This window comes from Podarcis cretensis (assembly GCF_951804945.1).
Source record: "Podarcis cretensis genome assembly, chromosome: 1".
Taxonomy (NCBI): Eukaryota; Metazoa; Chordata; class Lepidosauria; order Squamata; family Lacertidae; genus Podarcis; species Podarcis cretensis.
The window spans coordinates 1685516-1709546 of record NC_137170.1 but is presented as its reverse complement, the minus strand read 5'-3'; the positions used below and the strand labels follow the sequence as shown (position 1 = coordinate 1709546).

The 24031-nt window shown below is 49.3% G+C and overlaps 2 protein-coding genes across 3 annotated transcripts in view; one reads left to right on the top strand and one right to left on the bottom strand.

The window, feature by feature from the left end:
- Positions 1 to 8430, bottom strand: part of TOGARAM1 (TOG array regulator of axonemal microtubules 1) — a 34806-nt gene extending 26376 nt beyond the window's left edge. The window contains exons 1-2 of one of the 2 annotated variants that reach the window (XM_079982206.1): positions 6964 to 8430; positions 3636 to 3687 (exon numbers count right to left, since the gene is read on the bottom strand). In XM_079982206.1, the coding sequence (XP_079838332.1) occupies positions 3636 to 3687; positions 6964 to 8175 (1264 nt within the window). In that variant the 5' untranslated portion in view covers positions 8176 to 8430. The remainder of the gene's footprint in view (positions 1 to 3635; positions 3688 to 6963) is intronic. The other variant, XM_079982205.1, reaches the window with a different exon arrangement.
- A 169-nt stretch (positions 8431 to 8599) lies between these two features.
- Positions 8600 to 23077, top strand: KLHL28 (kelch like family member 28). Its single transcript, XM_079947153.1, has 5 exons — positions 8600 to 8772; positions 10742 to 11640; positions 14304 to 14747; positions 16946 to 17154; positions 19088 to 23077. The coding sequence occupies exons 2-5, from the start codon at positions 10742 to 10744 to the stop codon at positions 19249 to 19251; spliced, it is 1716 nt and encodes a 571-aa protein (XP_079803279.1). The 5' UTR covers positions 8600 to 8772; the 3' UTR covers positions 19252 to 23077.
- The last annotated feature ends 954 nt before the right edge of the window (positions 23078 to 24031 follow it).

Sequence of the window (24031 nt, the reverse complement as noted above, 5' to 3'; positions counted from 1 at the left end):
CTTCAAAAGCAACTTTAGCAAGCAAAGAGACCACACACAGACACGCAAGCACACAGCCCCTCTTCTGGGATTTCACATACTTCCTTGGGGACTTTGGAATGTCCCTTGAGCGTTCCCAGCACCAAGTGTGAAGAAGCTCCCAAGGCAACCTTACAACAAGCTTTCTTCATGTGCACAAGGCAGAATAATTTAACTGGCAAGATGCGTAAAAGACAATAGTTCATTTTCCTTGGGGCACAGCAGTTTCTCCTAGGTACTTTTTGCCCCAATCGATCCAGGACAGGGAAAGATAAAAATCAAAAGCAGCCCTTAAAAAGAAACAAAACACATACAACTGAAAGTAATCCAGTAGTTTCACGTCTCCCGCTCCCCCCTCAAACACACACACACTTGCATTCTAATTGAGCTCATCCTAGATGAACTCCGAAGTCCCTCTAAACTGGCACAGTCCACCCAGAGGCAGGTGCACAATGCACTGCCAATAAAAGGGAGCAAAGCAAGTCTGGTCTTGTCCAGTATGGCCTTTTCAATACTAAAGTGCGAAGTGACAAAGCTCGGCTCCTTCTTATTACGAGAGCGCAAAAAACTTTCTCAGGAGTCACTATTACAAATATGCAAACCATTCCAGACTCACTCCATTAACTTCTCCTGCTCAAGGACTGGCACAGGCCTGACAATAACTTCCTACGAACCAGTTAAACACACCTGAAGTCAGCTGCAGCATCTCCCTTCCCTGCATTTGCCCCACAGATCCACCTGGCTGAGCTACTGGGAAGCCTCTCTGCAGATCTAGCACTTTTCCAGGGATAGCCTGCTGTCTGGTTACAGCTTTCAGATCCACTAGCTTAAAGAACCCTGCTTCTTGGGAGAAAAGCAATGACAAACCTAGACAGCATCTTAAAAAGCAGAGACATCACCTTGCCAACAAAGGTCCGTATAGTTCAAGCTATTGTTTTCCCAGTAGTGATGTATGGAAGTGAGAGCTGGACCATAAAGAAGGCTGATCGTCGAAGCATTGATGCTTTTGAATTGTGGTGCTGGAAGAGACTCTTGAGAGTCCCATGGACCGCAAGAAGATCAAACCTCTCCATTCTGAAGGCAATCAGCCCTGAGTGCTCACTGGAAGAACAGATCTTGAAGCTGAGGCTCCAATACTTTGGCCACCTCATGAGAAGAGAAGACTCCCTGAGGAAGGCCCTGATGCTGGGAAAGATGGAGGGCACAAGGAGAAGGGGACGACAGAGGACGAGATGGTGGGACAGTGTTCTCGAAGCTACCAGCATGAGTTTGACCAAACTGTGGCAGGCAGTGGAAGACAGGAGTGCATGGCGTGCTCTGGTCCAGGGGGTCACGAAGAGTCAGACATGACTAAACAACAACAACAGCTTAAAGAACACTAGGAAATTATTTAAATTCACCGGGAAACTGAGCCGTGCACCTGACCTAGTAGGCTTGAAGTCACGGACTGCCTGCCAATGGGTGGCAACTTCAACCAGTATCCTCAAGTTTGCTATGGGGAACTGAGTTGTGCATCTAATGAAACCCACGACTCTACCTGCCACACACCTGGCATCGCGCATGATGTTGGGTGGGTGGCCATGGTCTGGGGAAAACAGCCTCACAGGCCAAACCAGAACCTGTGCCAGACAGAATCCAGCCCATGGACTGGAGGTTCCCCACCCCTAACCCAGACAGACAGTGGGGTTCAGTGAGCCGCTCCCCCGCCAAGACCACGTTTTCTACACAAATGCAAAGGAATAGGAAATAGCTGGCAGTTCTGCGAAGAGGAGAGGGTTAGAAGTATTTCAGTCTCTCCTAAAGATGAGGGACTCGCCAAATAAGAAAAGTGCTTTACTCACACATTTATTTCAAAAGTAAATGACTGCCATTTTAAAAGGAAGGGGGGAATGTGCCCATAGGTAGGAAAATAACACGTGGTCTGGCTCCAACTCAACTTCCAGGCATTCACATCACCACCACTTGTTACTCTGAACTTTCCCCCAGTTGTTAAAAAGGGGGAAATTATTTAATAGCCATTTCCCATGAAACAGCCCAGAAAAATTTAATAATAAAAACTACCACCAATAAATAAACATATACAGAAACGCAACTTCTGTGCCAGTAAAGACCACTTAAAAGGCTTGCTGGAAGACAAAAGTTTTTCACAGGCAAAGAAAAGACAATAAAGACAGTACCTGATAGGACAGAAAAACTCAAAAAGGCAAGAACTCAACTGTGCAATGGAGGAATAACTATAACAACGTTTTCTTAAAAGAAGTTCAGGGGCTTGTCCTGGATTCTGCTATTTCCATAGACCTTTTCATTCAATGTCTAGGGCTTTCCCCAAAGAACCAAGATTCTTGGAAAGGTTTCCAGGACAACAAGAGGCTTCTTCAGGGTCATTTCCTTAAAGCAGCCAAATTAGTGCTCAGCTTGCTCTTTCATTCAGGGTAGATTTGATTTAAAATCAAATAAATTTAAATCACGATTTAAATCACTAGTCAGTAAGACTTGATTTAAATCATTATTATTTTTTACAGAAAGACGCCTTGCTGGTATAATCTTACTATTTACAATCAGATGAAGGTTTCATTTTTTGAATAATAATTTTTCAGAGTAGTTTTTACAGTTATATCAAAAATTACTGATTTGGTTATACCATTAGAAATACACAGAACGATAATTATGAAATTATTGTGAGGTTCAATAAGTTAACTGTTTATATTTGGACAACCTTTCTGCTGTACTTTATTAGAAGGAGAAAAACAATAATTTCCTTAATAACAATTTAAACAATTTATTCAACTAAAACAATAACATTATAGCATATGTATCCATGTTTGTTAACTGATGTTGTTAAACAGTGTTTTTTTTAAAAAAAAAAAACTTAGACTGAAGTTTAGCACACATGAAAAACTTAAAACAAATCCTTATTTCCTGATGAATAGCCTTTGGACTACAATGTAACTTCAACAGAAAACTATCTTTAGAAAGATTTTTCCTCCAAAAGAATTTTATTTTAAAAATCCAATTTAAATAAAAAAATTCTGATTTTAATTTTAAAAAATCAGATTTATTTTTTTTTAAATCATTGATTTTTATCCACCCTGCTTTCATTTCTGCAGTGTGAGCACTCCCCCCCACCCCAGAAATCCCTATTGACAACAGCTGTGTTCACTCGTAACAGGAAGCCATGGTTTGTTCAACAAATCACAGGTTGCCTTACAGATCAGCAAAAGGCTCTTGTCATGTGCCTTTGTAGCTTGGCTGGATTCTAGTATGGAGCGGCCAAACAAACTGAGATTAAGCAAGGATGTTGGGTTCAGATGCAATGCCAACTTATCGCTGAAACAAAGCACAGTTAAGTCTACTGGCCAGAGTTTATATGTTCAAACAAACCATGGCTTAGCCAAATCAGTCCAGTATGCGGCAGGATCAATTGGTTGTAGCCAATTGTGGTTTTGTTTTAGCAGAAAGCACTTCTCCCAGATTCGGCACGGAGTTGGGGGTGAGGAACGCCATCCTCTGTGTCATATTAAGAGCAAAGGACCGATCTGGAGGACAGGGACCCCTCTTCCTTCGCACCATCGCATGACAGTGAGTCACTTGGGTCGGCACACATATGTAGCACTTACCTTGCGAAGGCCTCAGTTTTGGAGACTGCAGGAAATCACTGGATGGCGAGAGCTGCAAGAGAAACAGGACAGAGGAGGCATTAAAATGCAATTCAGCCTTCTTCCTTGTAAAACTAGAAAGTGATGTGGTCACATGCAATGGACAACTGTGCTGAATCTGGACCTTGGGAGCCTGCAGGATAAATGTTTCTTACAAAAGTTACAGCATTTTCAAGTACCATACTTTTGCCTCCATCAGTCTCTGGGACACCTCAAACCTGATTACCTTTAGAAATTGGGAGTCAGATTAAATTTCTAGCACACTCTAATGGAACACTCTGCAAGCTGATCGGACAAACAGAGAGGAATTTTTAATTATATTCTTCTTCCTCTCAGTATTTCTGCGGCTCCTAGTCTTCCCCTACCTTTCACTACTGTTACTGGATCACTATGAACATTCCTCATTATAAATTCTTTCAGCTGTTACTGAACAACTTGTGTTAATTTGTAGCAAAATATGAGCTCACTGGAATGCGCCTGAAGGTAATAATTAATTTCCTCCGTGATCCTGGGAAACATTTTTGCTGCTACTTTCAAGAATCAATTCCCAACCATGAGAATCACACTTCTTAAATCCATCTTTCAACTGACATTTAAAATACAGAAGAAAATCCAAAGAAACTTAAAGTTTTCAGTAAGTAACAAAAAACAAGCCCAGTAGTAGTAGTAGTAATAATAATCGTAATAATAGTACAGTAGTAGTAATAATTTATTATTTATACCCCGCCCATCTGGCTGGGTTTCCCCAGCCACTCTGGGTTGCTTCCAACAAAATATTAAAATACAGTAGTCCATCAACATTAAAAGCTTCCCTAAACCAGGCTGCCTTCAGATGTCTTCTGAAGGTCAGGTAGTTGTTTTTCTCTTTGACATCTGATGGGAGGGCGTTCCACAGGGTGGGTGCCACTACCGAGAAGGCCCTCTGCCTGGTTCCCTGTAACTTGGCTTCTCGCAGCGAGGGAACCGCCAAAAGGCCCTCAGCGCCCGGGCTGAACGATGGGGGTGGAGATGCTCCTTCAGGTATAATCTTTAAGCAAAATTACAGTGGAGAAACCACCAAATAATTCCTCCCTGAAATTCTACAGATACCTGTAAAATTCAAGCTTCAATCTGACTCTCACTTTATGCTGAATCTGGTTAGTCATGTGACCTGTGCGAGAGTACAGTGCCCCCAAAGGGGATGTCCTGGACAGCTGACAGGTATGTGCCACAGACTCCCTGGGGGAGGGTGCTGCGGATCACCAATTGGGAACCATTGATCTAGATCACTATAAGTGATGAAGGATGGTCAGCACATCTAGGTAATAAAATAGTAAAGATAGTGGATAGCACAAGCTTGCAAATAGCTACTTACCTGGTGGTCTATGGGGTATGAAAAACTGCCTCCAGGAGATGAGGCAAATAAGCTTTTGTAACAAGAACTCCCACCCTCCTTTTTGATCTCAGCTGATGTAACCTAAACATATCTGGGTAGATGGACCAGGGAAGCCATTCACCATTAGCTCCTATGAAGACATTTCCAAGGGTGTGACAAGAAGTGTGTGAAGGGTAGCTGAAAGTTATTACATTACCTTTAAAAAACGCTATTCAGGCTTCTAATGTGCTGAACTATTAGCCTTTAACCACAGGCATATTAGAGTCATAATGCTCCTTTTGTCACCCCACCTTTAAAGATTGCTCCCTTTTCTATGGCTGCCCCATCCAATGAACCTCTTTCTCCAAACTGTCTGCTGAGCTTTCCCTCCCCCCAGCTCTTTGTGCACCCGCAAAACCCTCGGCTCCTGTGGCGTGCAGAGGCCACACCATTGAAGCTGCAGCATCCACACCACTTGGCAGAGGCCAGTTTGGAGAAAATGCGAATAGACATTTTCTCTTCTTGACCTACCCTATGGGAGCCAGTGGTGGCCTAGTGGTTACAAGTGTCCGACTAGGACCTGGGAGAGACCAAGGTCCAAATTCTGCATTTGGCCATGAAGCTCACTGGGTGTGACCTTGGGGGCCAGTCACTGCCTTCTCCCAGCCTAACCTACCTCCCAGGGCTGTTGTGGGAATAAAACAACGAGGGGGAAGAACCGGACATGCCACCTTGAGTTCCTTGGTAGAAAGGCTATGAATGTTTCTTTTGTCACCCTACCTTGAACTAAGAACACTCCATCTTCTACAGCCACCTCATCCAACACACCTGCTTCTCTAAACCACATGCCAAGCTTCCCCTTACGCATGACTCTCTTCCTTGCACCATACCGAAAAAACCCCTGTGTCCCCACCCTCAGCTACTGCAGGGTGCAGAAGCCATTCAACAGAGGGATGTGAAGTTTCAGAATCAGCAACCAGCAGTGCTGGGCCAGGATTCAAATCCCACACTGGGTGTTACCTTGGGGTCCCGTGACTGCCTACTTCCAGCCTAAACTACCTTGCAGGGTTATTGTGGGGATTAGACCAGGAGGGCGAGAGCCATGTTAGAAACTAGAGATATAAAAGCTATTCGCCATATAGCCCCTTAAACCTAGGTTATAGGTGCACTAATGGAATGTTTAGGTGCCTTTTTTATTTCAAGATGACAAATGTCAGCACCATAGCATGGCAACAAATATATGCTGCTGTGTGCCTGCCAGACGGTGGAGATGTCAGCTGCCATCCTGGAGCCCAGGCATCTTCACTTGGTCACGAGTGGCCAATAGCCAGGTGCAAAATGTGCAACAGGGCAAGAGTGCCCTGGTTCCACCTCTCCTCCTTGATAAAACCTTAAAGGGGCACGATTAGTACAGTGGTACCTCGGGTTAAGAACTTAATTCATTCCGGAGGTCCGTTCTTAACCTGAAACTGTTCTTAACCTGAAGCACCACTTTAGCTAATGGGGCCTCCAGCTGCCACCGCGTGATTTCTGTTCTCATCCTGAAGCAAAGTTCTTAACCCGAGGCACTATTTCTGGGTTAGAGGAGTCTGTAACCTGAAGAGTGTGCAACCTGAAGCGTATGTAACCCAAGGTACCACTGTATTCCATTTATGAAGTCTTCAACTTCATTGCTTTAATAATAGTTACCATTTGAGTTCTTTTAACCTGTTGGTCAGCGACTTTTGACTTTCCGTTTTTATAGTTACTTTACCTTGTTTCTACAGCTTTGTCTTTCTGCTATTTTTCAGCTGCTGGTCTATGACAGTAAACCAGCTTTCCAGACTATTTCCTGGCGCCCCTCCGGGGCCTGGGAAGGGGTTAGCAGTCGGAGACGCTTGTAAAACTGCATGCACCGGTGTTCCCCAGAATTGGACAGCTGTGCTGCAAACTCACCGGGGCAGCGTCGCTGGGCTTGGCGAAGCAGCGTCCTCGCCCGGCGGCGGCGGGGGGCCTGTCGCTCTCCCAGGGCAGCTTCCCCTTCCCGGCGCTGAGGACCCTCCTGGGGCAGCCCCCCTGCTCGGCGAAGGGCGCCAGGCCGGCGGCGCTGCTGGCGGCGGCGGATCCGCTGTGCGCGCTCTGGATGCGGTTGCCCTCCAGGAGCCAGTCGGTGTCGGCGCCGCGGGGCCAGGGCCCGGCGGCGTGGGGCGAGTCGGGCAGCGGCACGGCGTACTCGACGAACCAGTTCTCGGTGAGGCGGGGCAGCGTCTTGCGGGCCAGGCGGGCCTGCACGGCGCCCAGCACGCCCTCGCCGTCGCCGCGGAGCTCGACGGCGTCGACGGCCTCCAGGAGGGTCCCGGCGCGCGCGGGGCCCAGGGCCGAGGCCAGCACGGCGAAGGCCTCGAGGGCGGCGTGGCGCACGCGGCGCTTGGCGTCGGCCAGGGCGGGGGCCAGGGCGGCGGCCAGGGCCGGCAGCTGGAAGTCCTCGGAGGGGAAGGTGAGCAGCGCCGCCACCGAGATGGCCAGCACCACCTCCCGGACGCGCGCGTTGCGGTGGCGCAGGTGCTCCGGGCGCAGCAGCAGGTCCAGCACGGGCTGCGGCCCGGCCGCGCGCATCAGCGCCAGGAAGAGCTGGCGGTACTCCTGGCGCACGGCCAGCTTGGCGTCGCCCAGCACCTTGGCCGCCGCCGAGACCAGCGGCTCCAGCCGCGCGCCGGAGCCCGCCGCCGGGCCCAGCCGCGCCGCCAGCAGCCGCAGCGCCTCCAGCGCGCCCAGCGCCACCTTGAAGTTGGAGTCGTCCAGCAGCGCGCGCAGCAGGCTCAGCAGGCCCAGCAGGCTCGGCGCCGGCAGGCAGGCCAGGGAGGCGGCCGGCGCCTCGCCCAGCACCCGCTTCAGCTGGCCCATCGCCCCCACGCGGCCCCGGTAGTCCCGCTGGTCCAGCAGCCGCGCGTGCAGCTCCGCCGGGACCAGGCCGAAGCGGAGGCCCTCGCCCGCGGGGGGAGGCGGAGGAGGAGGAGGGGGGGAAGAAGAAGAAGAAGAAGGCGGCCGCGGGCACGCGCCCCCTCCGCCTCCCGCCGGCGCCGCCTCACGACCAGGCCGCTCCGCCTCCGCCTCAGCCCCGCCGCCGCCGCCGCCGCCGCCGCCGCCCTCGGGCTCCTCTCTGGCCATGGCTCCCCCCCGAGGGGCCTCGCCCGGCTCCGACGCCACGCCGACCCCGCGCAGGGGAGCATCGCCGTCTCCAGGGAAACGCGTCACCGGCGCCGCCTCAGCCGCCTCAGCCGACGCCGCCTCAGGCAGCCCGCCCAGGCCGCGCCCACTGCGCCTGCGCGGAGGGACACGCAAGGCGAGGCAGGGGCAACAGCAGCAGCAGCGCAGACGGGAGGAGAGCGGAGTTACGTCGGCGGGCGGGCGGGCGGGCGGACTCCTCCTTCTCCGCGCGGGGCGCGCTGGGAGTTGTAGTCCTCGCTCACGAAACGGGAGATGGTGGGGCAGGGGACACGTCATACACGTCATACATACACATCCAGATGCCGGGAAATAAAAGCCGCGATGGGGATTGGGTGAGGGGGGGGGGCGGGTGAAACCCCGCCTGTCAGGGCCTGAATCCAACCCGCTTTCCTCAGGGGCGGGCGCCGGAAGTGACGCGACCTCGCTCCCTCCTCCCCTTCCTCCTCCTCCTCCGCCTGTGTTGTTGTGGCTGCGAGGAGCCCGCGGAGGTCGCCGCCCCCGCCCCTCTCCCGACCGGGCCGCAGCCACGTGACTCAGGTGAGCCGAGGGGGGGGGAGTGACGGGGGGGTGTCCTTCTTTCTTTCCCCCCCCCGGGGTCCCTCGTGAGGGGGGCGGCAGGACCCTCCTCCTCCTCCTCCTCGCAGCCCGCCTCCCCCCGCCAGGTCCCCCCCCCACAACAGCCCTGCCCGGTAGGCCAGGCGGAGAGGAGGGGGGGGCGCTGCATTTCATGGCATTTGCCTACTGCATTTATATTTGACCCCCGACCCCCCTTTGACACCCCCCACAACAACAACCCTACGAGGTAGGCTAGGCTGGGAGGAAGCAGGGGCTGCCCCCCCCACCAGGTGAAGTTCATGGCCGGGACGTGGGGGGGGGATTTGAACCCTGACCTTTCCCTCTGTCCCCGCAGTGCAGCATAAGCAAGGCGTCCAAAGACGTGGTCACATCTTTTCATTGCCTGGCCCCATGTACTCAATACCCCAAAGGCGACAGTGTGCAGGTGCAGGGAACCTCCTCAAGAGGGTGAATGGCTGGGTAGCACTTTCTGGGGTCCGTGAGCCTCCCATTGCATTCCTAAAAGGAGTTCAAGGTGGTTACATGGTTCTCTCCCCCCCCCCCCCCGCTTTCCTCACAACAACCCTGTTAGGCGGAGAGACTGGCCCAAGGTCACCCAGTGAGCTCCGTAGCTGAGTTGGGGGATCTGAGCTCCAGCCTCTCCCAGGTCATCGTCTGTTTGACACGCTAACCACTATGCCACACTGGCTTTTGAGGATGGAGTGGGGGGGAGGAATATGGGAATAACATTGGTTGTATTTTGCCTGGTCTGCTTGACACCAGTCTATTCTCTCTGATAGAAGCTCTCATTACCCCTCTTGCTTACGGAAGATCCGCAGTTCAGTGGTAGAACATGTGTTTTGCAAATAAAATGTGTTTAGCTTCAGTCCACCTGCATCTCTCCAGGATGAGCGGAGACCCGGGAGAGTCACTGCCAGGCAATGTGGACGATATTTCCTTATTTACTAGATTTCTTACCTTTAAGGTCCCAGGCTGGGTTGCAGCATGAGCATGTAAATGAAACAGATAAACCATTACAACCATAAAATGGAAGGAAGAAGAGATACAGCTATACGTAGTAGGTGAAAAAAGGTAAAGGATATTGTTAGAACAGTATAGTATGCTGTGCTAGATGGAGTAATGGTCTTTCTTGGTATAAGGCAAATAATAATAATAAACTACTAATTTTTTATTTATTTATACCCTGCCCATCTGACTAGGTTTCCCCAGCCACCCTGGGCAGCTCACAGCATATATCACGGCATACTAAAACATCAAACAATAAGAACTTCCCTCAACAGGGCTGCCTTCAGATGTCTTCTAAAAGTCAGATAGTTGTTTATTTCCTTGACATCTGAAGGGAGGGTGTTCCATAGAGAGGGCACCACCACCGAGAAGGCCCTCTGCATGGTCCTATGAATGTGGCAAGCCAAAATATTTTGAAATGATTCATCCTGGGTGGTATCAAAGAACTGTGCACTTCAAGCAGCTTCCACGCAAGATAGGCAATTCAAGCCAGATGTGGAGGGAAACAAGAAATTAATGCAGCAAGGATAATGAAGAGAGAGAGAGAGAAAGCGCTCTCTTGGAAGCCTAGCAAATTAAGAAAAAATATGTGCGGCCACACAGGACTTGCGTCCAATTTCTAGGTGGACTCAGCACAACATGTCCCACTAGTACAACAGGACTCTCCCCCTCCGCTCGTCCACCCCCCAGTCGACTCTAGCAGTGGGGGGCAGGGAGGACCCTGAGAATTGCACATAAGGTGAGGAGTGGGGAGGAAAGCAGAATGCTTGTGCTGTTAGAGCAATCTCCAGCACGAACACAAATCCCAGCCTGTGTGTTTAGGTATGTTCCATGTGCAATCATGAGCCAGGGTTGCTCATACACTATGCTTTGAGGTTTCAGCTCTGCTTAACGCTTTCCCAACTTTCCCTTCCATGTCATGCAGATGGACCCATCGTCCCCAACCTACATGATTGCCAACTTGACCCCTTTGCACTCGGAACAACTCCTGCAGGGCTTGAACCTCCTCCGGCAGCACCATGAGCTCTGCGATATCATCCTTCGTGTTGGAGACGTCAAGATCCACGCCCACAAAGTGGTGCTCGCCAGCATCAGCCCGTACTTCAAAGCCATGTTTGGCGGCAACCTCTCGGAGAAAGAGAACTCTGAGGTGGAATTCCAGTGCATTGCCGAGGCGGCCCTGCAGGCCATAGTGGAATATGCCTACACGGGGACCGTGTTCATCTCTCAGGACACCGTGGAGTCCCTGCTGCCTGCTGCCAACCTCCTGCAGATCAAGCTCGTGCTGAAGGAGTGCTGCACCTTCTTGGAAAGCCAGCTGGATCCTGGAAACTGCATCGGGATCTCCCGCTTTGCGGAGACGTATGGCTGCCACGACCTCTACCTGGCCGCCAACAAATACATTTGCCAGAACTTTGAAGATGTTTGCCAGACGGAAGAGTTTTTTGAACTGACTCATTCCGAGCTGGACGAAATAGTTTCCAATGACTGCCTGAATGTGGCCACCGAGGAGATGGTCTTCTACGCGCTGGAGTCCTGGATCAAGTATGACGTGCAGGAACGCCAGCAGTACCTGGCCCAGCTCCTGCACTGCGTGCGGCTGCCTCTGCTGAGCGTCAAGTTCCTCACGAGGCTGTACGAAGCCAACCATCTCATTCGCGATGACCACACCTGCAAGCACCTGCTGAACGAAGCCCTGAAGTACCACTTCATGCCTGAGCACAGGCTCTCTTACCAGACGGTGCTCACCACGCGCCCCCGCTGCCCTCCCAAAGTGATCTGCGCTGTGGGAGGGAAGGCTGGACTCTTCGCTTGCTTGGAGAGGTGAGGAATCGCCAGAGCCAGGAAAGGGTTAGGAGTCTGCGGTCTTGCTTTTCCTAGCGCTTCTGTTCAAAAGCCACGGCAGTGGGCGATGGTTTCTGCACCCCGTAGTTGAGCATGACAGAGTGATAGCTTGGTGGGCAGCCTTCTGTGGCCTTTCATTTCCTGGGTCTTGTAGAGCAAGCAGAAGGGTCAAGCAAGGAAAGGCTTGGGATGAAACAGCTTCGGGAAGGCAATCAGTTCATTGCTTATAATATGTAATTCTCTTTATCAATTGTTATTCTAAACAAAATAAAAAAAAATTCCTTCCAGTAGCACCTTAAAGACCAACTAAGTTAGTTCTTGGTATGAGCTTTCGTGTGCATGCACACTTCTTCAGATACCATCTGAAGCTCATACCAAGAACTAACTTAGTTGGTCTTTAAGGTGCTACTGGAAGGAATTTTTTTATTTTGTTTTGACTATGGCAGACCAACACGGCTACCTATCTGCAATTGTTATTCTGTTCTTCATGCACTCCAGTAGCCACTCTGTAAAGGGTTAGACCAGGGGTCAGCAGCGTGCGGCCCATGGGCTGGATGCGGCCCACAAAGACCGTTTTACCGGCCTATGAACCAACCCACCCGCTCAGCAAGTCCCTCATGCGCTGTGCTAAATCAGCACGTCGCGGGGACTCGCCGAGCAGCACTGGAAATCCCGTCTGTGCATGCACAGATACCGGAAGGCACAATTTCCGGTGTCTGGGCATGCACAGAAGCAATTTCCAGCGCCACGGACATGCGAATTCCGGCATCATGCCACGCCGGTCCAGCCCACAGATGATCTCTCTGGGAGTGATCTGGCCCATGGCCGGTAAGCCTTGCCAACCCCTGGGTTAGACCACACTCCTTCCTAGTCCAGCACCCTCTTTTCTGGAGTGGCAGGTGCCTCTGGGAAGCCCGAGACAGGACACGAGAGCAATAGGGCTTCCATACTTGTTTTCCCTCAGCAGCTGCTATTCAGAATCATGATGATTCTGATCCTGGAGGCAGCATGGGGGCACTGAGAGGTTTACCATCCATGAATTCTCATCTCTTATGGCCATCCAAGTTGCTGGCCTTCACTGTGGGAGCGAATTCCACCATTTAATTTATGTGCAGTGGGAATAAGGGCTTTCTTTTGTCTCTCCTGAAACTCCCAATAATCACCTTCATTGGATGACTCCCAAGTTCCAGTTTTAGGAGAGAGGGAGAAGAATATCTCTCCCCACTTTCTTTGCACCGTGCATAATTATTTATGCCTCTGTGTCCCAAGACATCATGTTTTTCTAAACTAAAAAGCCCCAGGTGTTGGGGAGCTTTTCCAGACCCCAATCATCACAGCTGCCCTTTTTGAATTTCTTCCAGCTCACTCTACAATATTTTGCTTATGGGGCAGCAACCTTGAACTGTAGACAGTATTTCAGTTGTCATCACACCTTGGATTCATAGTAAAACATGATTATATTGACAGTTTTTCTTCTTCGCCCCATCCCAGCAAGGAATTGGCCTTTATCAAAACTCTTGCACACTGAGCTATGCACTGCTGCTCCCAAGATTCCTTTCCTGACCAGTCACCCCCAGTTTGGATCCCTTCAGGGTCTATGTGAAGGTGCCCCAGTACACATAATTTTACTGCCTATTTACCAAATTTGGAGAGATCCTTTCACAGCTCTTCATAACTTTTCTTACCGTACAGTATCGTAATTTCATGTCATCAGCAAATTTAACCACCCCACTTCTTACCCCCAAATACTGGTTATGAGGAAGTTAAGAAGATCTCTGTACAGATAACTGCAGAACCCAACAACTCACTGGCCTCCATCCTAGAGAACTCTCAGTTTATTCCTATTGTTGGCTTCTTGTTCTTAGACATTTTTGCGTAGACAAGCCTACCCAGATGTTTAAAAAGCTTGTATGAGTTTTCATTTGTTTTAGTCTATTTTACTGTGGATTTAACTTTCTGCGCATTTTACATTTTTAGGGTCAATTTATTGTTTTATCCTTTTTGTAAACCGCTTTGAGGTTTGTTCCTAACCATCAAGCGGTTTATAAATTTTATGAAAGAAGAATAAATAAGCCCAATTATATAGGTCCATGCGAGGACCTGTCCTCTTATCCCATGACTGCAAAGTTAGCTCAATACTCTGGTGAAGGAAAACCTTTTGAATGTCCACACATACAATGTCTGCTGAACTGCCTGTACCCATGCTTGTTGACGCTGGGGGATGCCCGAGGTGGTGTCGCTCTGTCCATCAAGGAGGGCATTGAGTCCAGCAAACTAGAAATCCCCAAAGGGGTGGACTACTCCGCAGAATCGTTGTGGGTGGTGAAGTGGGACCCCAAGGTAGCCATTGAATTGGATGGCTTTGAATGAGGATTGGACAATTTCAAGCTACCACTTGGCTACTCGCCCTGATGGCCATACGCTGCTTCCCTGGTCAGGCAGCACTGTTTCAGCATGTCAGTTGCTGGAAACCACCAGAGGGGAGAGTTGCACTCGTGTTCAGATCCCGACTGAGAGTTTCCCATAGGCACCTGTGGGAATGGGCTGCTGGGCTGCTAGGTGGGCCATTGGCTCGATACAGCAACCTCTTCTTCTCTTCTTACATTTTGCCTCATGACCTCTTCCCCCTCCTCCTCCCGCAGCGTTGAGATGTACTTCCCTCAGAACGACTCCTGGATCGGCCTGGCCCCTTTGAGCGTCCCTCGCTACGAGTTCGGGATCTGCGTCCTGGACCAGAAGATCTATGTCATAGGGGGGATCGCCACCCACATATGCCAAGGCATCAACTACCGGAAGCACGAGAGCTCTGTGGAATGCTGGGACCCCGACACAAACACCTGGACGTCCCTCGAGAGCATGAACGAGAGCCGCAGCACCCTTGGGGTGGCGGTCCTGTCGCGAGAAATCTACGCCTTGGGGGGCTACGATGGGCAGTCCTACCTGCAGTCGGTGGAGAAGTACATTCCCAAGGTGAAGGAGTGGCAGCCTGTGGCGCCGATGGGCAAAACCAGGAGCTGCTTTGCCGCAGCCGTCCTGGATGGAATGATCTATGCCATTGGAGGTTACGGCCCCGCTCATATGAACAGGTAAGTAGAGCTGGGTCATTGGGGGTTGGGTGAAGCACCCCCTAGCTCACCCCCTACCCCACCCCCACAGACCTAAGCGCTGTTCAGTCGGCACATGCACAAGCTGCTTCCAAGCAACCACTAGTTGCTCCCAGTGAGCCTCATTAGCTTTCTCTGGAGGATTCGCCCAAGGAATTCTCTGTGATCTTCAGCTAAAACCTGCAGTAGAGTTCAACCTGTTTTCCTTCATTGCAAACTTAGAAAAAGAAATTGGAAGGTTTCAAAGAAGCTTTTAGTTGGCTTGAGGCTAATAAAACAGTCCTGGTCCGGAAACGTCTCTGTGCGCACTGGCTCTGTGCCCTTCACAGGGCAAGATGTTGGCACCCCTGTGGGTTCCCTTGTGTCTTCTCTGGGCTTAGTTTTACTCCGGCTGAATACTCCCTGCTCACTTGGTGGAAGGGCTGGGATCCTGACTGGTGTTGCAAAAGCAGAGTGGAAAGTTGCCTCATGCAAACATCTTCGTTAAGCTTGTGTTTGGATTTGAATTGGAGCAGGAACTCCTCTGTGCCCCCACCCTGTAGAGTTGGGGTCTCTTGTCCAGCCTTGGCAACCATAGTCTTTATATAACTGAATTGCTAGCTCAACTAACACCTAAGACTCAGCAATGAGCTCACATAAAAACACCAGCCCACTTAAAACAAGTAAATAAACTGTCTACTCAATTCCACATTATTATAGCAGAATTAACATTGCCCCAGAACTTCCCCATTTCACTCCTAAACTAGGAGGCCTTGCAGTGCGGCTGGCAAATGCTCAGGTTCACACACTGTGGTTTCTTACCCTCCCCCCCCCCCGCATCCAATATCTTCTCTTCTTCCTGCTGTGGGTACACTTAGGTGGGTCTTTTTGGGAAAAAATAGGCACATGGCATGAAAGGTAGAGCTTAAGAGTTGTGTCCAGTGCTCCATGTGCATGATTCCCTTGGCACAGTTGGATATTTATTTCCTCTCCATCCCCTGCATGCCTTCAAAATCTCTGGAGGCTCCCCCAACCCTCCAGAACTCATTTTGAGGGGTTCAGGAGAAGAAGAAAAATAAACCCTGTTGTGCAGACGGAAGTCCATTGCGCCAGCAGAGCTTCAGCAGTAGTCTCTGTTCCCAGGCTTGTTATATATATGGGTGGTATAAAGAGGAGGGTCTTGGATTCGCCTTGATGTTCTTGTAGCTGGAGGCAGGAGTCACTGCCCTGATATGTGAACGTCTGGTGAAAGGAGCCTCGGCCTTTTTGATGCCTCTTGCTGGAGCTGGGCAGGATGGGGAAGGCACGGAGGTGTATCCAGCCCTTTTCCTCGGATCCCTCCACTTCTCTGAGAAAGTGTGCTGAAAGAAGGGATCTTTGTGCAGGGGGAAGGGGCTTACGACAGGTAACGTGGTCTACCTTCCCAGTGGAGTTTGAAGTAGAGCCCCGCGGGGCAGGTGGCTTCCGTTGACTTGAGCCAAGATACAGTGTGGGAGCGGGATTATTGTGGGCCACATCATCCTTCATGATGTGGGTGGCTTTCCTTGCACTTCTGGTATGTAGAAGTGTCCACGAAGGCAAGGCCCCTTAGCCATCAAAACGTTTAGGAAGCACGGCATGAGCCCAAGAGGGGCTAACCATGTTGGTGTGGCAGGTGTACCTGAGCAGTGCCCCTCTTTTTCCTCCTAAGTTGTCTTGGTCTTTTAGGAGCAGAGGAAGCTGCCTTAAACAGATATGGAACATTGGTCCATCAAGCTCCGCCTTGTCTACACACACTGCCTGTGGTTGTTCAAGGTTTCGAGCAGGGAGGGAGTCTTTCTCCGTCCTTCCTGGAGGGGCCATTGGGGACTGAACCTGGGACCTTTCTCTTGCAAAGCTGATATATTCTGCTGCTGAACTATGGCCCTTCTCCTTACATGCAGCTAGTTCACAGCCTTGCTTTCATTGTGGGCCAAGGATACTGCACTGGGTCACCCTTCTTTAGCAATTGCTCCTTTGGTAGATGTCTCCCTCTTTGTACCCAGAGCTTTTCTGTTACAGCAAAATATATTGAGGCTCGTAACTCCTGTTCTATCAAATATCTCACTGGGGATTCCCAATGTTCTGGGAATCCCTCCTGAACACAGCTACAGTGGCCTCTTGAGGTATTAAATCGGTACAAAGTGTTGCCACTAATCCCTTTGGTTGGTCTGCTTCTGCAGTGTGGAACGTTACGATCCCAGCAAGGACTCCTGGGAGCCAGTCGCTCCGATGGCGGACAAAAGAATAAACTTTGGCGTTGGGGTCATGCTGGGCTTTATTTTCGTGGTCGGAGGCCACAACGGTGTCTCCCACTTGTCCAGCATTGAGCGATACGACCCTCATCAAAACCAGTGGACTGTTTGCCAGCCGATGAAGGAACCCCGAACAGGTAGGAAGAATCCCAGGAGCTGGTTCTGGTTGGCTTAGAACTTGCTGCCACTTCCTTGTGACTTAACGGGGGTTGGGCTGGAACTAAGTGAAACTGCACAGAGTCCTCCTTTGAGGCCACGTGCAAGAATTCTCTTTGCCTCAGTACTCTTCACATACCTTTTATTTGTAGGAATGCATTCTTCATCTGTTATGTCCAAGCAGGACAGTGCTTAGTGGAGTTGTCAGGATACCCCAAAGGGCTCTTTGGCTTTGCTTTCCAGAAAGGAAATGGTAGTCCTTGCCACCGTAGACCAAGAAACTCTGCAAGGGACCTACTTGAGCAGCACTCAAATAACTGATGGTTCAGGGATATAAAACCTTTAAAAAGAGGCTGAGCCTCATACAGTCCTCTCTGGGTGAGAGCAGCCCAGGAGCTGAAAATGCATTGAAAGGGGATGTTGGATTGATCTTTCGATGCAAACGTAGCTTAAGATGCTTCCCATACCTTAGACCTACCTTTACCAACCTGGTGTCCTCCAGATGTTTTCCACTACAACTACCCTACAGTGCAACCCATGTGATTCTGTGGCTGATGGGACTTGTAGTCCAAAACATCAGGAGTGCACCAACTTGGGAGAAGGCTGGCCTTAGCCTCAAGGTTACTGAAATGCTTCAGTGACTCCTGATCGCGTATCTTCCTCCATCTGACTCCTTTAACACGCAGGCAATATATGGCTTTTCTTGCTGTCTTTGAATGTGGCTTTGCCAGTTTCCTCTTTTCCAACCGTGTACTTTTTTCTGTGGCTGAGGAATTGGGTGAGGCTTGATCCTTGAATCAGTTTCCTTTGTCGGTAGCCCTGACTTGCAGAAAAACCCAAAAAAGCTCCACAGGGGAGTTGCTTGCTGTAGCTAAGAGGGAGTCCCCAAATCTGAGCCCCAAGAGCAATGGTGAGCCAACGAGAGGTTGTGCCTCCCTTGTGAGCCTGAGGGCGGTGTCCTGCTTGCTCAAGGGCCGGATCAGCCCAAGGGGGACCTCCATGGACTCCCATCACCCTGGCCTAAAGACCAGTGGAAGCTTCTCTTCCATCTGGGAATGCATTTGTGACACTGTCGGTTGGACAAGGAACAATTTTCTGCCTCTGGCTTCTGCTGGGCCTTCTTCTCAGCCCTGCATTCCCCAGCCTAGATGCCTAACCCTAACCCTAACCCTCCCAGATAGGCCTTATCTGCTTATCATGTCGCTGGCTAATTCTAGCCATGGATCTACTACCCTGTGGCCTTGTAAGAACTAGGCATCATCATAATGTGAGAATGAGGAAAGGGAGTTGGGCTAGGTGTGGGGAGAGCTTAGCCATGGTCTTTTCATAGAATCATAGAATCATAGAGTTGGAAGAGACCACAAGGGCCATCGAGTCCAACTCCCTGCCAAGCAGGAAACACCATCAGAGCACTTTCAGAGTACCTGGAAGGTAGGTTCAAAGTGCATTCTGTGATTGGTACTGTACTGGCCCTTCTATTAGACACCTTTTCACAGTAAACCAAACCCAAGGCATCACCCAGAGATTCCACATCAGTCTCTATTAATTTAACTTTTAATTTCTGAAGAGGCTTTCCTTCCTGCTGCTAGTTTCATGGGCCACATTAACTTGTATTGTTCTGTACTTATTTGGTATTGTGAACTGCCCTGAAAATATTTACGTTGCTAGGTGGAATATAAATCTGTTAAATAAACTTCCCAGATGAACTAGGCCCAATAATAAACTGGGATCTGTAAGTTCTCTTGAACTCAGCAGGGCTTCAGCCTGAGCCTGCTTATAATCAGTCTCCAAGCTCCGCAGTTGGCCTACATTCTGTTCCTACAGTGTTCTTCCTCCTTTTGTAGAGAAGGGGAGGTGATATCCTAGCAGTCAAGATTTCTTTTTCTCCTTTCTACTCCCCCCCCCCCCCATTAGGAGTTGGTGCGGCTGTAATTGACACCTACCTTTATGTAGTTGGCGGACACTCAGGGTCATCCTACCTGAACACTGTACAGAAATACGACCCCATATCGGATAGCTGGCTGGACACGGCTGGCATGATGTACTGCCGGTGCAATTTTGGCTTGACGGCGCTATGAAGAAGGAGCACTTGAGGATGCAACTGGCACAGACTGTGGAGACCGGAAGCTGCACTTCCTGGAGTCCGGAGGAAGGGGGAAAAGCTCAAATGAAATGCAGACAGGTTAACCCCAAACGAGAATTGTTCCTGGTTATTGCTGATCACAAAGAAGCGAAGGGCGGAAAAATGGAGCCGGTTTCCTAGCAGGGACCCAGGCTGCATACTGTCATTAACGTGAAATAATTCATCTCGATGCAAGAATCACTGTGTTGCCTGAAGTAGGCGTAGAAACTCCCTGACTCATGGAGCTTTGTCCTCTTTCTCCTCCTCCTCTGACTGACGCAGTTAACCTTGGTGAAGACTGCCTGGTTGATGTCTGGCTCCATCTTTGCAGTGAGAGACCATCATTGCTTCACAATTTTTTTATGAACAGTTAACTAAAGGGCTGCCTCTGCCCCCGTCCCCCATTACTCCAGGTTTGTAAATAACTGATGCGGTTGTCGTCTGTTTGCCTGCACTTAGTATCCACTCCCTGTTGTTTTTCTTAACTTGCTTGTGTGGATTTGGCGAGTGGACGAGCGGGTGGCTCTCTTTAAGTTGATAAGCTGAATGCCTTTTTAGCCCTGCACTTTTTGGAGTTGCCTACCTGTCTAAAACCTGTAACCCTTCTTTCCCTTCTCTTTATCTGAGTGAAAGGATCAACAACTTTCAAGCCTGACACAGAGATAGCAGTTTAGACAGCAAACCCTTCCACACCTCTTGGGTTGTTTGTGTGTGTGTTTTTATCATATTTAATCAGTTTTGCAGCATGTGTGTAAAAATTACTTCAAAAAGATAGAAGTGTCCTCCCTCCCTTCAATCCGTATTAATTGGCCCATGTATGACTGTAAAGAATGTACAACCAAGTTTTCAAAGTCTTCTGATTCTAACATGGTGCTAAGAAAAGATTTATTTATTTTTTAGCAAGGCTGTTGGCAGTCTAAGGCTCCTCTCACCCGCAGCACAATTACAAGGAATCAAAGTCCCATTGAAACCAGAGGGACCAGCTTCCGAGTAAATAGGAGAGGATTGCACTGTCTTGATACTTTGGCGAAAAGAGCAGGATCTGCGGAGTCTGAGGGGGTCTGAAGCCGATGTGGTGAATGCCGCCAGTGTACACGCTGGTGGCTTCTTGTTTTGACATTTTCCTTCTGTTTCTTCCGTCCGTGCCTGTGCAACATGTCAAACATTTAACATCATAGCATTTCATTAGATTACATCATTTGGAGAACTCTGACTCAGATTCTTAATGAACGGAAAGTATATTCTTCCATATAGAATTATTGCCTTTTCCCTTTAAGACAAATAATGAGGCAGCATAGATCCCACTACTTTCCATCTTTCCAAGCAATTCTTAAAATGCTGCTTTTCAGCCAGCCTTCATTTCAGGAGGACGGGCCCAGTCTTGGTGAACTGCTCTCCAGCCGGGCGGTTCCTGTAAGAAATATCCATCTAAACTTAGTTTTAAGTTCTGAAGGGGTGAAGCAAGTCCCTGTGTGGTCATCCTCATTTTATACAGATGACTGTGAAACTAGTTCTTCAGATTTCTGTTTTGTTCAGGTGGCTACACTTTTGCTGTTGTGTTCTCCCACTTTCCTTCCTCTCAAAATCATTTCTCCCCTCTTTTTTCTCTATTTAACACAAGTTACTTTCCCCAGTTATTCATAATTCACAAGCATACTGCAATGGGGTATGCAGTTTATTTGTGTTAAGCCTTTTACTTCTGAACTTGTCCCAAGTTCTAACAGGGTAAATGATGCTGTTTTCCCCCTTCCTTCCTCCTCCCCCTCCTCCCATGAGCTCACGTTTAGACTGACACTAGGAGAGCACAGTCAAAGTTGCATCACATTTCTACCTTGCACGTACTGTGTTTTCCCGAAACTTTCCTTAAGATATTAAGGGAGTCCAGCAGAGTTTTCAAGCAACTAAATGACCGAACAAGCACTTTCTGTCTAGGGGCTGCAGGGTGGCTTGTCGATTCTTGTTCCTCAGCAATAATAGCATCATGCAAACAGTTGCAGTGACCCTTCATGTCCGGAATTGTGCACTTGGAGGAATTCCTGTTCATTTCTGTGAGGCTTCCTTCGGAGATGCTCACTGTGGACAGCGCGAAGAAAACCTTAAGCAATTTATAGGAGGCCGTCAAAGCTGTTTCGGTTCTTCTGTGTTCATGAACTGCTTAATTTCAGTTCAGGAAAAATGCTTGGTTAAACAGTTCACATGTGCTAGCGCTCTCTCGCTCTCTCTGAGGTGCCTTTGAACTTAGAAGCAGATTGATTATTGGAACTCCTAGCCACAAGGCATGACCGGAGGGCGAGGGAGGAAGGGAGGGTATGAAATGGTTGCGGGATGCAAAGGCCTTGATGAGCACACGGTTGCCGTCGTTATCTGCCATGCCCCTTGAGCCTTCTGCAAAGCATGACCTGCGACTAGGCTGTCGTCGTAAGCAGAGCTGGCAGTTTCTCATCATGCCTAAGGACCCCTGAGCCAAGGATGTGTTTGGAAACACAGTGATTGAATCCTGGCCGTTGCCCATTCCTAAGCTGCCCTGTTGGAAGGAGGTGGCATATAGTACCCAGTAGAGGGTCCAACTAATCCAGATGTAGCAGCTTTTTATCAAGGGCCTCTGGGCACTTTCATTGGGCAGCCTACAAAATTGTTAGCTTATTGGAATCTAGCCCTGTAGATGTTCATGAGTTCTTTAAAAATATATTTATGTAGAGCACTTGCATTAAAAACCAGTGTGCTAAGGAGCAAATAACTGTTTTAGTCAAGACTAGATTGATTCCTCGCAGGGTAATTTGTGAGTGTGGTAGATGCAAGTCTAGGGATTGGCATATTTCAGCAAGTTTGCCAGACTCCCTTCTGTCTGGGGGTTTAGTTTTCCCATTCACCTAAGTGCTCAGGTGTAAGGCAAACCGAACAGCCCGGCTGTCACACTTCTAGGCTGCAATAAGCTTGCTGTAGTTCAGCAACTGTCTTGTCTCGCAGAGAAGGCCTTTCTACGTAAGACATTGCACAAGGTCTTGCTTAAGTCATCATCCCCGTGTGGCCAAGCAACTGTAGATCAGGGGGAGTGTGTGCCTGCTATTGGTCAGATTTGCATTAATGGGTGACTCAAGGAGAAAGACGCAGATGCACTGCCCACGCTTGAAAGCGCACTTCCCTTCCATCAGGAAACATAGAGCAGAGTAGATTGGAGGGGCGGCAGGTGTGAGGAATGCTGGGCTGCACATGGTGCTCCTTGGTGCCACAAGACTGTTGTCATTCAGCTCCTAAAAGGACCTGAGGCAGAACATTGGGAAGTGTTGTGGTTCCACCATGGCGCTGCCCTGGGCACCTGTTTGTCGCCTTGCTTGCATTCGCCCCTCTCGCCCACCCACCAGAGATAGCGACGTTCATTATTGTTGCTTTGTGACCCTTCCGTTGTGTGTGAGAACATGAGCACTCCATGCTTGCCTTAAACCCCTCTGAACTCATTGGAAGAGCTGGGTGACGGCTCCTCTCTTTGCCTTACACGGGATGTGCTGTCACCAATCTGGCCCAAGGCAAAGCCAGCTTCTAAAGCAGGATTCTGACTCTGACCCGTTTGCCCCCTGGCTTTGCTGGGCAACTAGCATAGCTTCCTACCAGCGCGCTTCATGTTCTCCTGCCCCGTTTACAAAGGTGGCATTCGAGTTGAGTGGGAACCTGCTCAGCAACCTCCTTGTTCTTTTGTGTTTGCTAAGTGTGATAATGTTCTTTTCTCATTGTAACGGTATTTCATTTGGTTGTGCAATGTTTACTAAATAAATCAGTGAAAGCAAGCAGTTTGGGAGTGTGTTGCTTGACCCCCCGGCTCCTGGAGTGTGTTCACCAGTCCCAAAAGTGACTGCCCCTTGGGAGCTGTCCCCTTTTTCTCCTGTCTACGATTCTTCCGAACCTTACTATAAATCCTTTTTGTTGAATACCAGCACCCTGAAATTCTATTCCCATCTCCCTGCACAATAGCTCTGCAAATCAGGCCAGGTTGCAAAGACAGAGACATGCCCAGAGGAAGTTTCAAAGCCAAGTAAAGATTGAGAATGATGATCTTTGACACAGAAGGACAAGTCCCAGGCAAGGCACTAACAGGGCTGCCCCACTGGAAAATACTTGAGAAACAGAAAACTGCAAACTCGCTCCCGTGGGTTGTGTGGTAGCCATTGAGCTGGCGTGAAAGAGCCACTGCTGCACAGCACTGCTGTCACCGACACTTCAGTGTGTTTCACTGGACTGCCTGCCTAGTTAGGTAGCAAATTCTGCTGTGTTTTCAGTTTCCAGAATCAAAGTTAAAAGCACACATAAAACATTAAATAGAAACATGTACCTACCTTTCAAAGCAAGGAAGAAATCTTCTGGTCTTTAACTGGAACAATTAGACCAAAGAATCATTCTGATAATAAATGTATTTCTAATATATTTCCTTTGGTTCAAGAGAATTGCCAGGTTGCTGGGAGCCAGGTCTCCGGTTCCCAGGCTCATGCATCCAGAATGTGTCCTGGATTCACATTCTTTCTTTCCTCCAGTCTTCTTGAGAAAAATAGATTCAGTTGAAAAAAATCTGCAGCCCCAGGGTTTCAAAGAACAGGAAGTAGGTGGTAAGTATTCACTTTCAAAAAGAGATTCAAATTCCCATTCAGGGAATGAAAAAAAATGAAATATTAATGACCATTAAGACTTAAACAAGAATCAGGACAGCAGTTAACAGAGATGGACAATCGTTTATGAATCTTGCGAAG

Bases quoted from the DNA above. Each gene is read 5' to 3' on its own strand.
- KLHL28 (XM_079947153.1), top strand. From the start codon at position 10,742: ATGGACCCATCGTCCCCAACCTACATGATTGCCAACTTGACCCCTTTG. The intron at 11,641-14,303 runs GTGAGGAATCGC...CTCCTCCCGCAG, and splicing joins CTCTTCGCTTGCTTGGAGAG to CGTTGAGATGTACTTCCCTC. The intron at 17,155-19,087 runs GTAGGAAGAATC...CCCCCCCATTAG, and splicing joins GATGAAGGAACCCCGAACAG to GAGTTGGTGCGGCTGTAATT.